Source organism: Podarcis erhardii (genome assembly GCF_964252035.2).
Source record: "Podarcis erhardii genome assembly, chromosome: 4".
In the NCBI taxonomy this organism is placed as follows: domain Eukaryota; kingdom Metazoa; phylum Chordata; class Lepidosauria; order Squamata; family Lacertidae; genus Podarcis; species Podarcis erhardii.
In genome coordinates this window covers 34,680,886-34,695,528 of record NC_138508.1, presented here as the reverse complement: position 1 = coordinate 34,695,528, position 14,643 = coordinate 34,680,886, and the positions used below count along the sequence as shown (strand labels likewise).

The 14,643-nt window shown below is 48.5% G+C and overlaps 1 protein-coding gene and 1 long non-coding RNA gene across 2 annotated transcripts in view; both read left to right on the top strand.

Moving 5' to 3' along the window:
* Positions 1–14,643, top strand: part of LOC309340812 — a 229,142-nt gene that overhangs the window by 92,696 nt on the left and 121,803 nt on the right. The gene's annotated exons all lie outside the window — the stretch shown is intronic.
* Positions 7,200–14,643, top strand: part of ATP1B1 (ATPase Na+/K+ transporting subunit beta 1) — a 33,544-nt gene continuing 26,100 nt past the window's right edge. Inside the window, exons 1-2 of the mRNA XM_081859815.1 lie at positions 7,200–7,656; positions 13,617–13,745. Coding sequence (XP_081715941.1) covers positions 7,560–7,656; positions 13,617–13,745 — 226 coding nt within the window. The 5' untranslated portion in view covers positions 7,200–7,559. The remainder of the gene's footprint in view (positions 7,657–13,616; positions 13,746–14,643) is intronic.

Below are 14,643 nucleotides of genomic sequence, written 5' to 3'. Positions count from 1 at the left end.
GGCTGCCACAAATGAAAGAAAACCAAGAATGCCAGAGTTGGTCAGAAGTTATGTGCTTGCTGCACCACAATTTATTCTGCAGGATATGTGGTTCTTCCCTGAGGGAACTTCTCTCTGTATTAAGCAAAAAGGTGGATGGTGCCAAACTTTATGGGGAGGAAAGCTTTCCTACATGCTACAAAGTTTACTAGAAATGTTTATTTAATATAAATTTTTGGTTTTCAGTGAGAAGTCAAAGTCCCATTCCATTGTGTTTTGTAAAGGTGGTGTTTTAGGGACACTGGGTCTACCTTATACCAGGTCAGGTCCAGCTACCCCTGTATGGTCTGGTCTGACTGGCAGCAGCTCTCCAAAGTCTCTGGCAGAGGTCTTTTCCATCACCTGCCAACTGACCCTTCTAACTGGAGCTGCCTAGGACTGGACACTGGGCCTTTCTTACGCATAGCATGTCATTAAGCCATGATCCATTATTTTGGATAAAGGACAAAATTTTCTTTCTTTCTTTTATTTATATATTTTAATCAATTTTCACAATAAACAATCATTAGATTAAAAAGAAAAACACACACAAAATAAAACAATTTAAAACACCTAGATACACTCTTAATATTGATCCATATTTTGGGATTCCTCGAAGCTACCAGCATGAGTTTGACCAAACTGCGGGAGGCAGCGGAAGACAGGAGTGTCTGGCATGCTCTGGTCCATGGGGTCACGAAGAGTCGGGCACGACTAAACAACTAAATAACAACAACAACAACAACAACGAATCCCCTGACTTCCCTCCACTTCCTTCCCTCATTCCTTTGTATAATTTTCATTTATGCAAATATTTATCTCTAATTAGTTCCTTATTTAAACATTATCCATAACATTACAAGTGGGTTTTTTTTAAAACCCTGCTAATGTATTGACTTCCTTACATTGCTTTTGTATATATGCAATAAACATTTCCCATTCTTTTTTATATTTGTTGTTGTCTTAATTTCTAAGTTTCCCAGTTAAGTTAGCCATTTCCATATATTCCATTAACTTAATTTGCCAATTTTCTTTAGTAGGGACTTCAACACAGGCAATACCTGACAGCCAGAAGCAGAACTTTGGAAGATGTGTGGATAATGCATGTGACTGAGCATCATTATTGCGAGGGGGGATATTTTTATGGATTTTATGGCTCAGACAACATAGAAATTTCACTGCTATGAGTGGTTAGCTCACTGCACAATCCAGACACACTACCCAAGAGGCTATATCTTCTGTGACAAGTTTTATTTTTAAAAATATATATTTAAAATTCTCTTCATTTGTTTTGAGAGAAAAAGTCAGTTTCCACCTTTCAGCGTTTTTAGCCAATGAATGAAGCCATAGCAAGGATGAACATTTAGAAAAGTAGTTCTAGCCAATCAGACAAAGAGAATGTTGCAGTGAAACACCCATTATCAAGACCTCCTTTGGCTGTAACTGGCTTGTAGATAAATCCATAATGATGCCCTTCAGAGGTCTATTGTCAAAGGCTTGATATGGATTCATATTCTTATATTCAGTGAGCTTATGATGCAGATGGGATTTGAATCAAGGCATCCTTCCATGGGAGGCTACTAGCATCCTGGAATGAGTCCTCCTTTCCATTCTCTGAATGTGCTAGTCTCCAACCCAATCAGTGCACCAGGAAAGTAACCCACAATGCTGAGCAAGTGAGAAAAATCAAGTGCTTCACTCTTGCTTCTCAATCAGAGATGAGATGTTGTGCCACCCACTTCCTGCCTTCCTGGCCATGTGGGCTGGAGGATGGTAGCATAGATGAAATATATTTCAGTCCCATCTGTTCCATGTTGTCAGCCTACCAAATGTTTGGCTGGAGGTCCCTTCCTACACACTCAGGAGTCGTATTTTCAGTGCTCAACAGCGAGCAAAGATTGGGGAATCCTGCTTTTCTGATGGTGACACCTCAAAAGATAGGGAACCCCCTATCCCCAAGTGGAAGCTGCAGTTCAGCTGTTGAAACAAATGTGCATAGTAATAAGGAGTTATTAGACCATTTTTATTCTGCTACAGCATGTGCGTGTTCACCAATTATTTCTACCCCAAGAACAGGTGTGGATCAGTCAGATTCAATAAGCAACGTGTTTGCTTCCACTTCTTGATTTACTAGGAATATTCCTGGAGGCAGAAGTGTGTATTCATGAGGAATGAAGGCTTATTATTTGGCCTACACCAGGCCCTACACAGAGGATTGTATTTAACATAGTGCTAAGGCTAAGATTAAGCCAGCCCAAGAGGTCACCTTGCACAATGGAACTTTCTTCCCATCTCCTGCCTCCTCCTCCTCCTGACACCCTAATTCCTCCAACCCTCCAGAGCAGATTTGGGGACGGCGCACTGGCTTCCACCAGCACAACAATCTAGTTGAATATGGTCCATAATGAGTAAAATCCATTTGTACAGACTAGGCCTTAGTAATATAATTAACTGGATGCCCGCAATACATTGGTGGGGATGCTTGAAATCTGCTGCATGGTTCAGCTTGCCACCGTAAGCCTGGTATTTCCAAACATTCTAACATGGAGAGGGCAAAAGGAGATAATTAGTCTAATAGTTGTTGATGTCACAATGGGCCTTAGTTATGTACCGAGACGCTGAAGCTCAGATTAGAAGGGGAAAAGTACTGGCAGCAGGGGAGGCCTTTCAGAAAGACACAAGCTCCTTGAATCATTAAAAAAAAAAAAAACAACCACACAAACACATTTATTTATTTATTTCCATTTATGAACCAATTCCTGTAATGTAAAACATCTCAAAGTGATAAAACAATATAAAAACGTCAACAATGAAAACATAACCATCTCATATATCAAAGCAATGAAAGCAATTTCATACACACAAAAACAATTTGTTCGAAACATGACCATTTCTAAAATAGTAACTTAGTTATCTGCCATCACAAAAGACAAGGAGAAAAGGACCTCTTGGACACAGGGACACACACAACTTAATAATGTGAACACGGAAATATGGCTTTGCTTACTGCTGTTCCTAGTGGAATAGAGCTATATGCAGGTGGTGGAGGCTACATCCCAGGGGGCAATGGCACAACTTTCTCAAACACAGGCTCCAATTATATGTTAAGGCAGTAGATCCGAAGCTTTAAATGCAGAGCTACCCAATTTGCAGGTATGGGGCATGTAGGGATGGCTGTACCAGTCTATTTTGGGGCCTCTCTATTTCTCATTTTCCCAATCTTAAATTCAGTTCTCTGCATTTCTACAGCAATTTGTGGATTCTTTAAAATCCTTATGAAAATTATTTAGCATATATAGGAGCCAGCAATCGGCTAAAAACTGTGGCAGGATTTTATGTGTTTGTTTTAAAAAGTATTTAGGGACCACTTAAAGAAAGGAGGCCTGCTGGACCTCTAGAGGGAGGAAATTCCACCAATGTGGGGCCAACACTGACAAGGCCCTGTCCACTAACGTCAGTTGGGTTGATGGGTACCATGGACAAGGCCTCTGAGGCCAATCTTAGGACCTGGGTTGGTTCATTCATATGAGTACAGAATAGTCCTAACCTGACCCTGATCCCAAACCATTCAGCACTTTAAAGATTTGTGCTATCCCTTTAAACTGAGCCCAGAATGGGTAATTAGCCTGCGCAAGCATCCTGGTGGCCGAATTTTGCACCTGCTGAAGTTTCTGAACTATCTTCAAAGGCAACCCTACCTAGTCTAGTTTGGACATAACCAGCACATGTGCTACTGAGGCCAGGTAAATTTACCCTAGATAGAGTTACAGTTAACAAAGCAGCCTAAACTGGTAAGAGTCACTCCTAACCAATGAGGTCATCTGTGTCCAGGAGTATCCTCCCCCACCCCTTAAAAAAACTATTTTTCCTTCAAGTGTAACGCCAGGCTTCCTTAACCTCCAGATGTTTTGGGCCTACAACTCCCATGATCCCTAGCTAGCAGGACCAGTGGTCAGGGATGCTGGGAATTGTAGTCTCAAAACATCTGGAGGGCCAAGGTTGAGGAAGCCTATGTAACGCCGTCCAACCCCCCATTGCAAATCTCTCTCCAAAGCAGTGGTCTTTCCAACCAACATTACTTCTGCATTCTCTTCACTGTATTTCAGTCCGTTTACCCTCATCCATCCCAAAACTACCAGCGATCAATAGGCCCTATGTTAGGGGGTTGTACTATGGAAGAAACAATCAAAAGTTTTCTGCACCCCCTATCCCCATGCCCCTTTGGCCACTTATACTCACCCCAACTGCTGTACTGTACATCCTTATGGGGCAGACCAGCATTTAGATCAGGGGTTGTCAACCCACTGCCCACTAGTGGGCGTTTCAGGATTCTAGGTGGGCAGTAGGGGGTTCTATGACACAAGCTGAATCCTCCTTCCATCGAGCACTGGTGGGCGGTAAGGAAATTTCACCATCAAGAAAGATGCATTAGTGGGCAGTAGGTATAAAATGGTTGACTACAGTACTCCCGATTTAGATAGATGGACCTTCCATCTCTACTTCTTTAATTTACCTATTCCTTTCCCAAATCTTTCAACTTTCTGTTTCTAACCAGTATTCAAGTGGAAGCAATGAATATTCTCGCCAATGCACTCACAGACACCTGGATCATTAGAAAGCCATTATAACACGAGCAATTTGCACTGGGCTGACAATCAGAAAAAAGTGGCCATAAGATGGGGATCTATGCATTTGCTCCTTTTGAAAAACGGCAAAGCAGGCCAAACTGCCCACAAAGTTAAATGTGCATTTGCATCTAAGGTAAAAGAGTTTGTTTGTTTGTTTATAAAATACAAATTGCCCTGGTTGGGTGTCAGAGTGGGCCTAGGCAGGTGCACAGAGAGGTGTGTGTGAGAGAGTGCACTCCTGCATAAGAAGCCATGCAGTGATGGTTTGCTGCCTACACAGTGTAGTAAATGGCTTTCTCCATGCGGAGAGCTCTTGTGTCTCAAGGCCAGTGTATGATTCCACACAAAAGGGGAAGGGGAGGGGATCAAGGGCAGGGGAGAGGCCCTAACTAGAATCAGTAGTTGTGGAAACTGCCTTTAATTTGACCAGCATTCTCTGTATATGTTACTGCAGGGCTCTCCAAGTCCAAAAGCAGCACATTCTTCAAGGTCAAACAGAGAAGGAAACACTTCCTGCCATGTATATTCCACCCACCCTGACAGCCGGATCTCTCCTTCCCTGGTTGTCCCTTTTCTTTTCTTTTTCCTTTTGAAGTCCTGCCTCCTCCTCTCCAAGCACTCTTTTAGCTACAGTCCCTTCCCACAGGCCTCCTGCTCCCAGGCCACTTGCCTACAAATACTTGCAGGTGGTTCCAATGCAAACACAGGAGATGGCTGTGCTGGCATGGGACTGAGATGTACTATTGACATTCAGCCTCCCATTGTCATCTTTTTCTGCCTGCGACTTGAGCTGTGGAGCAGGGGGCAGTAGCAGGGGGAGGGGAGCAGAAAAGCAGTGTAGGGTGGAGCAGAGCCCAAAGACAGTGGGGAGAGGTCTCCCTCCACAAATATACCATCCCTGTGCACTGCTCTTCCTGCTCAGCTCTCAAGGACTCTGCAGGCATAATGGGAGAACAGGGAATGTGAAGAAGAAAAGTTCCACTGTGCAGAAAGCATTCTTCCTTGGTCCCTGGGACCATACCCTTGGGTGCTTTCCCAAGGTTCCCAGCTGCCACCTGAGGACTGCATGGGAGCAATGGCCCAACAGCCCTTGGGTCATAGATTTTGTAGAGTTGGATGGGACCTCGAAGGTCATTAGTCTAGCCCCCTGCAATGCAGGAATCTTTTGTCTAACGTGGGACTCTAACCCATTCCCCTGAGAACCTCATTCCCCACCGACTGACTCAGCTATCCCAGAGATTCTGCCCAGCAAAGGGCATAGCTGTACTGTACATTTTGGGATGCGAGTAGTGAATATCTGGAATCTCCTGCAGCACTGGGGTTGGGTTGGGGGTGAGTCCTGGGACTACCTGACCTTTGGGATGAAGCAATCTGGCTGAGCGGGCAACGACTTTCCGCAATGGGGAAGGTGGCTGCCTCCACGAAGCCGCGCTAGTGGGGACGTTGACCCAGGGAAGGGCATTCCCCGGGCAGAAAGCTGCAGGGATGACGTTGCAGGCAGGCGGAGAAGCCCCGCCTCCAGCGGGCAGCAGCAGCGAACGAGGGACGGGGGGGGGGCAAGCAGGCGGGCAGGGCGCGCGCTCGCGCGCACCTCTAAGGGACAGGAGCTCCTGGATCGGGGCCTCCTCCCAGCCCTTCTCCACCCCGAGATCGGCTGCAGGCGAAGCCGTTGGTCACCATTCCCAGCCGCCGCTTCGGGCAGAACAAGGCGCTTCATCCGTATGCCTGGCGCGCACCTTTGACCAGGACTTGACGCGGGTCTTTCCACATTCCTCTTAGGAACAGGGAAAAAAACAAAGGGAAAAACCACCACCCCATATTGCGATTCATGGTATGGACGCAACACGCTGAGAGACCTGCACGGTTTTCAGCCTGCCCCATTTTCACTGCCTGGAGGGGGGGGATCCCCTAGGCTGGTTTATTTTTTAAGGCAAGACCTTTCCCCTCCTCCCCCGCTGCTTTCTTGACCCACCCCTGGCTGAGCTCAGGGGAGGCGCGCGCCTCTCCCGCTGCCGCTCGCTGCTTCTCTGCGGGACTGGCTGGACACCTTCCCCGCTTCCAAGCAGGCTCCTCGCCCGCCGCCTCCGTCCACCTGCCCACCGAGCCCAACCCGCCCGCCGCTGCGCCTCAGCTGCCCGGCGAACGCGGCTGCCCTGCTCCCGCTTGCCTGGCTCTCTCTCCCCCTCCCCATGCAGGTGGAGCCTCTCTCCTCTCCCTGCTTCTGCCGCCGCGCGAAGCAGGTGCCTGCCCGGGCGGAGGGAGGGAGGGAGGGAGGGAGGGGTACGCAAAGGAGCGGGAAGAGCCGCCGTCGCCGACAACCTAGCCCGGCTCCCGCCATCTCCTGCGGCTCGCGCACTTGTCCTCTCCTCCGCCCCTCCGAAGCCCCACGCCCTCGCCGGCAAGGCGGCGCTCTCATTGGCTACCGGCATTTGGGTGGGCGGCGCTCGCCCCAGGAGTTGGGCAATATATCCCGCACGAGTGGGAGGGGACACAGCTAATTTTTCTCCTTGGGCAGAGCCCGGTTTCGTGCTTTCTGCTTCCCTTCCCACCCCCCCGGCTTGCGCTCTGGTTCACTCTCCCTCCACCCCGCCCCCAGGCCACCTCCTGCACCGCTTGGCCCGGCTGCCGGTCTCTCTCTCTCTCTCTCTCTTTCTCTCTCTCTCCGGGCACGGATTACTCGACACGCGCGCTTGTCCGCCCGCCTGCCCGCCCGCCCGCCCGCGCCACCTCGTCAGGGTGGGACGCCCCGCCGGGCACACAAAGACCTTCCTTTGGTCGCCTGGAGAGCGCGAGCGCCCTGCCGGCGGGAATTTCGCGGAGAGGACGCTCCGAAGCGAAGGCTGCGGTCTCTGAAGGGGGACCGGACTGCAGAACTCCTGGTCGTGAGGCGACAAGCCGCGCCGACCTCCGCTCATGGCTCGCGGGAAGAAGGAAGGCGATGGCAACTGGAAGAAATTCATCTGGAACTCGGAGAAGAAGGAGTTCCTAGGGAGGACCGGAGGCAGTTGGTGTGAGTACCTTCTTCCTCCATATGCGCTTTCTCTCTCTTTTTGCCCTCTCGGCTCCCGTCTTTCCAAACAGCCCCCGAGGCGGTCTGGCGGGCGAGCCGCGCGGGAAGGAAGAGCCGTAGTGCGCGCTCGCGTGGGTAGGCAGGCAGTGGGCGGCAGGTGGAAGCTCCGCTGTTCGTGCCCTGCCTGGAAATGCTTTTCCACGCGACTAAATTGCCGCTCGCTCGCCTCATTGTGATCCGAGGCAGGCGGCTCGGCGAAGGTGTGCGAAACCTTCGCGGTCGCTTTCCTTGCCCGGCAAGGCTGGCTTCCCCACCCCGAGCCTCCCCTGCTGGGCAGCTTCCCACGACCACTTGGTCGGCGTGTCGAGGAGGGAAGCGACCCGCTCTGCAGCGCCAGGGCTGGCCTGGGATCGTGCGCGGTGCCAGGCTCGCGCCTTTCCCTGCAATGTGTGACTCGTCGCTCTGTGTTTTTTGCCGGGGTGTGGTGTGGTTTTGGCGTGTGTGGAAAGAAGGGTTTCATTCATTTCGTGCCTCCTCGCTATTTTGGAAGATGCACCTCGGGCTTACTAAGGCTAGCCGGCTCGCTTGCTTTTCCCAGGCGCGACCGTCTAGACAGGAGGAGAGAGAGATCGGGGGGGGGGGGGAATCCCCGGCTTTTTCCCCTCTTCCCCCCCCCCCTCGCGATGACTTGGGTCGCTCCGAAGCAGCCTGTTGCCTCTGCGCTAGAGGAAAAAGCCGCTTGCTTCTCCTTTGCGCCTTGCTTTGCTTTCCCCGCCTGCAAAGGTCGTGCTGAAGGGCACTTGATGTAGTGAGCCAAGCCTGAGTCGTGATTGCGGGCAGGGTGGAGGGGGTGGGGGCGACGGAAAGAGGGGGGAGCCCGACACACACCCCTCTTACTCCTCCTCGCCCGCCATGCTCCTCATCAGGAGAGCAGCCACTGCAGCTCCCTCCATTGCCCACTCAGGGAGGGGAAAGGACACGGTAGCGGTGCCTTGTGTGTGTGTTTGCATTATCTACCTCTCTAAAATGGCCACGATGAGATGTGATGAGACGTGGGAACGGAACAGAGAGAGAGTTAGGGTTGCCTTCCAGACTCTGCCCAACCCCAAAAGGGTTAATAATGCATCACAGCTCAAGGTTAGTCAAGGTGACACCTTCTCAAGCAAAGAGGTAATGGAAGGCTGGGCTGGGATCCCTGAGGGAATGGGGAGAGGATGGGGTGCCACCGCAACCACCAAGGACAACCACCCAAGCACCTTTGGTACTGACCACACATTTGCTTGGAAGCCGGATTTCATCCTTTTGTCATGCACACCTTTTTGGGGGGTAGGCCTGCTTGAGCTGCTGGCAGCGGAGATAAAGAGAAAAGGTCAGGTGGAAAAGCAAAGGGAGCTTTAGGAATAATAAAGTCCTTGAAGGCTGTCTCCTAGCAACTAAACCCAACTTGAATGAGACTGAGGTTCAGGGCCCATTTAAAAAAAATTTAAAAAGTCAAACCTTAATGTTTTTTCATTGCTACCCTTCACGCACACAAACCTCCCCCCCCCCACACACACTCCAGGACTGAGGCCCTTTCCCCAGTTGACCACCTTGGTTCTGCATTGCACAAGCCGGCTCAAAGGCAAAGGACACTGAAGGTTTTCAGGCAAACACACAGTTTCTTCTTCTCCATTTGCTTACACCTCTGAAAGGTGCCTGAGCATCAAACTGTTCCCACTTCTTTTCCTTCTTTCAATATGACCCTTCATAATGCTCCATGTGGCCATTGACTGTATTCTAACCTGCTTTGTGGAGAAGGTAGCATTTATTTTGAACAGGCTCCTTTGATGACAGGCAATAAGCGCTTAACACAACCCCCCTCCCTTTGTTGTTAGCAGATAGAAAAGTCTGTAGCAATACCCATAGGGGTAGAATGGAGCATGCCCAGAGCTTTTTGGCATTGGAAGCATTTAGATTTGTCTGCCCTTGAAAGGAAGGGGAGGGTGCCCTTGAATCTCCTCCTCCTCCCTCTGCTGAGGTTTCCGCAGGTGATCTTGAGTGTCTCTGTAGATCCATCCATCAGAGGAGTTTCCGTCTTATCTAGAACTTTCCATTCCCTTCTAAAACTCTTTGTGCAAATTTAGAAACATCTCTGATTACTAAGGCCAAAACAGCAAACGGATCCAAGGAAAGGGGGAGCAGAAAGATTGTTCATAAGGAATAAGAATGGCTTTATTTAAGAGGACCTGACGTTATAAATAGCTTCTTCTTTTTTAAAAGATAGCTGGGGGAAGAGAAAAGGTTACGGTGTTATTTTTGAAATGATTCACGTATTGGTATAGGAACTTTTTTGTAGTCACGCATGAGTTTCTGCCAGCCGCTGCTGCTGCCAGACTTGCACCGTCTCCAGCCAGTCAGTGTCCTGTTGGAAGTGCCACATATCCGGAGCTTCCCGGTTCAAATCCTTGGCCGGAGTCTGCATAGAAGGCAGATGCAAAAGGGGATTCTTGCCTAACGATGGGAGAGGAGCTGGAGTCCACAGAGAGACTGAGCTACAAAATGGGTGTTCAGACAAAATCCCATCTTCAGAGACTCTGTTGCTTAGAATCCCTTAGAAGCAAAGATGCCTGGTTGCTGGAAGGGCCAGTAAAATGTCCCTGATTTCCTCTTTCTGAACAGCTAGAACAGCTGAGGCTCTTACCTGTGTCTTAGGAAATAAGCTGTTTTGTTTCTTTTATAACCCATGCACTTCCTTCATATAGTAGATGCCTTCCATAGCGCACAGTAGGCTGTGTACTTTGATGTGGTTGGTTCTTTGTTAACACCCTGGCCAGAAATCTGACTTAAAACACCTGACTCCTCACTCTCTGAAGCACTTTTATTTTATTATTATTAAAGTAAAACCTACCCACAGCACCTTGCTGTAAGCGGACATACTCTTTGGCTCGTTACAACAGCACCTCCTATGACTGTACTCTGGAAAAAATGTCCAAATCTCTCTGACGTCACAGCTATTTGCCTACTGCTGCCTGGTTACCGAAGAGTGTGTTAGCCCCAAGTGTGCAAAAAAAAAAAAAAAAAAAAGTACTGCTGCTGGTCTCCATGCCTAATTTCCCTCAAAGGAAAATGAAAACAACCCCTATTTGATTAGGGTTTCATCTTTCACCGGCAACTTCTCTATATTGGTGTTCACTATTTTTAAAGGACTATTTTAGCACTTTAGATAGATATTATTTCCCCCCTTCCGAAGAATGTTGGGAAGTATAGTTTAAGGGTGCTGACAGTTGTTAGCAGACCCCTGTCCCCCCTGAAAGAAATAAAACTATGAGAGCTCCCAGGAAAGAGGAATTGACTGTTAAACCAGAATTGTAGCTCTGTGCGGAGAATAGGATCTCATAACAACACCCCTTAGAATCATAGAATCTTAGAGCTGGAAGGGACCCCAAAGGTCATCTACTGCAGCCCCCTGCAATGCAGGAATCTCAGCTAAAGCATCCATGACAGGTGGCCACCCAACCTCTCCTGTTTAAAAACCTCCAAGGAAGGAGAGTCCACCACCTCTCATGGGAGACGGTTTCACTGCTGAGCAGCTCTTACTGTCAGAAAGTTTTCCCCTTAACAAGCTGCAGTTCCCAGGATTCTTTGGGAGAAGCAGTGACTGTTTAAAGTGGCATAATACTGCTTTAAATGTGTAGTGCAGATGGGACCTCCAATATTTTATTTATTTATTTATTGCATTTATTTCTCAACTTCTTATCCGACATGCATGGTTCTCCCTCTCATTTAATCCCCACAACAACCCAGTGAGGTAGGTTAGGCTGAGAAGCATTGACTGGCCCAAGGTCACCCAGTAAGTGGGGATTTGAACCCTGGTCTTCTAGGTCCTAGCCTGACGCTCTAACAGCTACACCCATTTGTAGTCTCTTAAGTACCAACATGTTTGCTGCTGTGGACTTCTTAGTACAAAAACAATAGGGCATGAGTTGGCATCTTCACCCAGTAGGGCTGCCTTGTGATGCCTAGCACAGAATGTTATAGAGGTAATCCCTCTAAAGTCGCAACTGATAAAACCAGATTTCAGCATGCGCACAATTCCTGGGAACAACCCTAGTAATAAAGTTTTATGTCCCCCTTTGCCTTCCCTTAACCATAACAAAAACCCTTTAATTGCATCTGTAATTTGCGTATGAATCTAGCTGATTACAACTCAAGTGCAGTCAAATGTGTGACTTTTACAAGATGCATTTATTAATGCACTACATAAAAGCAAGCTAAAAGTTGTTTGGGCGCATAGGACCACAGGGCCACAATTGAAATAAATGCTGGGCAAAAGGCATTTTGACTCTGGAGATCTGCCATACTTGGTGTTTCTTGGTATTCATAGAGATGGGAGGGACCCCGAGGGTCAACTAGTCCAACCCCCTGCAATGCAGGAATATGCAGGTGGCCGGTATGGGGATTGAACCCACAACTGTGGCCTTATTGTTGCCATGCTCTAATCATCTGAGCTACATGGAATTGAATTTTCATGCATCTTCAGATATGGATGTGACTCCCCCAAACTGGGTCTGTGATGTCACAGTCACAAGCACATTTACTTGGCGGCAAGGGCTCATTTACACTGGTGCAAGAGCTTCTAGCCGCCTTCCTGTGCCTAAGAGCTCTCTGCCGTTGCATGTAGCCCAGAGTTACATGTGTATTTCTGTGTTCATAGGAACCTAGCTCTTTCCTATCATGTGTGTACGTTCTTGCCCACATGTTGTGGTCTCCTGCAAAGCAGGGGTTGGGCAGGTATGATAGGTCCAAGGTTCAGTCCATGACCCGCTATGTTTAGAGCCTATTATAGTGAGACCCACAATAAAATTCTGCAGTGGATCCTCCTTTCTTAAAGGAATGCTCCACTTTGAATTTCCAACCAGTCAATTTCTCTAAGTAGGGCATTCCACTCTGTTCGTCCTCTCCATGTTCTGTTTTCCTTTCTCAGTGATCACCCTACATTCTGTGCCTCCTACACGTGCTCAGACCTTTCAGACTGTTTCTTGCCCCCTCATGGTTTTTGTAAATACTTCTGCAAACCTCAACATTTCGCCAGCCACCCGGATGCTTCCCTGTTGTTTCTTGGGGTCCCCATTTTGACTGCAGTCCTATTGGCACTCACTGCTTGTGTTCACTGTTAGAATTTGTGGTGCTGGGGCAAAGAGATAACTGGATTTGAATCCCACCAAGAGCATAGGTAGATCAAACAAAAAATCCACCCAAGTTCAGTATTCTGTTTCCAACAATGGGCAGAAAGCAGTGTTCTTGAAGCTACCAGCATGAGTTTAACCAAACTGCAGGAGACAGTGGAAGACAGGAGTGCCTGGCGTTCTCTGGTCCATGGGGTCACAAAGAGTCAGAAACGACTAAACAACAACAAAATTATTTTTTCTGCACTTGGAGGTTCTACATGTCTGTCATGGCTAATCAGTGAACAGACTTATACCCCACAATTTTTTTTCTGTCCTTTATAAGATTAAGGCCATTGAGCTCTACAGAACTTCTAAGTAAACGTGCATAGTATTGCTCCCTCTGTGAGCAGCAGTCCTGGCTCTGCCAGAGAGAAAGTGAGAGATATGATACCACAAATAGTATTTTCAGGTCTGTCCAGGCTATTTTCAATGGCATGTTATTCTTTGAGGGCATTGCCTTTGGGGTGCTGTAACAGGATTTCCTGTAGCCCTCCAGATGTTGTTGGACTCCAACTCCCATCACCCTTCCTCACTGGCCATGCTGCTTGGGGCTGATGGGAGTGGAAGTCCAACAACATCTCTGGTTGGGCTCCATCACCTTTGAACCCCCTTCCAACTCCGTGATTCTTTAATTGCAATTGTTGCAGAACTTGGCGCTTGTAATCTTGAGAAGCTGCTGGTACCCAAATGGCCTCTTGCATAATTAGCCTTCCATCATTGACTGTTGTGTGTTTATTTTTTCTCTTGCCACAGTTAAGATCTTACTCTTCTATGTGATCTTCTACGGCTGCCTGGCTGGTATCTTCATTGGGACCATTCAAGTCATGCTGCTCACCATCAGCGAATTCGAGCCCAAGTATCAGGACCGAGTAGCACCCCCAGGTAACAATGTGCACTGATGAGGGGTGCTGGTCAAAGCTTCCCCCCCCCCCCGACACACACAGAAGGAGTGGTGTGTGCTTGCCTATTGTGCTGCAGTGGGTTTTATTTAGAGCTGCTGGATTTTGACTGCCTCTTTCAATAGCTGCATGGTCTTCTTTATTTCCTCAAAACTTGTAGGGTCAGGCACAGATGACTTGGTAGTCTACTGTAACAAAGAAGGAAATTTTGGCTTGCCTGTTGTTTCACTAGGAAGCAGAGCCTGCTCAATCTCAGGCAGCAGGATCCACAGAGAGCAGCAGATATGGCTCCCAAGGAATGCATCACCCATTACTACTACTGCTGCTGCTGCTGCTGCTGCAGTGGCAGCAATGGCTGTGTCACACTCCTTGGGGGCCAGACCTGCCACTTCCTCTGCGCTACCCACCCCCACAGCAGTGCCGCTTCTCTTGGTGAATAGGAGGCTCCGCCAATCTTCTCCCAGAGATGGTGGGGGCTGCCTTCTGCGGTCTCCCAGGCTCTGTATCTTCCTGGTGAGACTCAGAGCCGGTCTTTTCTCTCCCCACCGACAGCCTTCGATTCTGACTTAAACCGTTGGGTAGGATTGATCCTGGTGTAGATCTTCACTCTTCTCTTCTTCCCTGGCTGGGGTGCGTGTGTCATTTTTTGTGGTTTGCCTCAGGTGCCAAAATGCCTTGGGCCAGCGCTGCTAGAAAAGTGTGCCCTCCAGTTCTCGGTGTAGTGTTCCAATGGGTTTTTATCTCATTGCTCCTCTAGTAAGTTCAGGTAAGTTCAGAGCAACAACCTCTGTGACCTTAGGCCAAGATTGCTTTGCTCTAGGCTTTATAACAGAGTTGAGTTTTAAGGCTGGGCATCCAAGCCCAGTAATCTATCCCAGTAG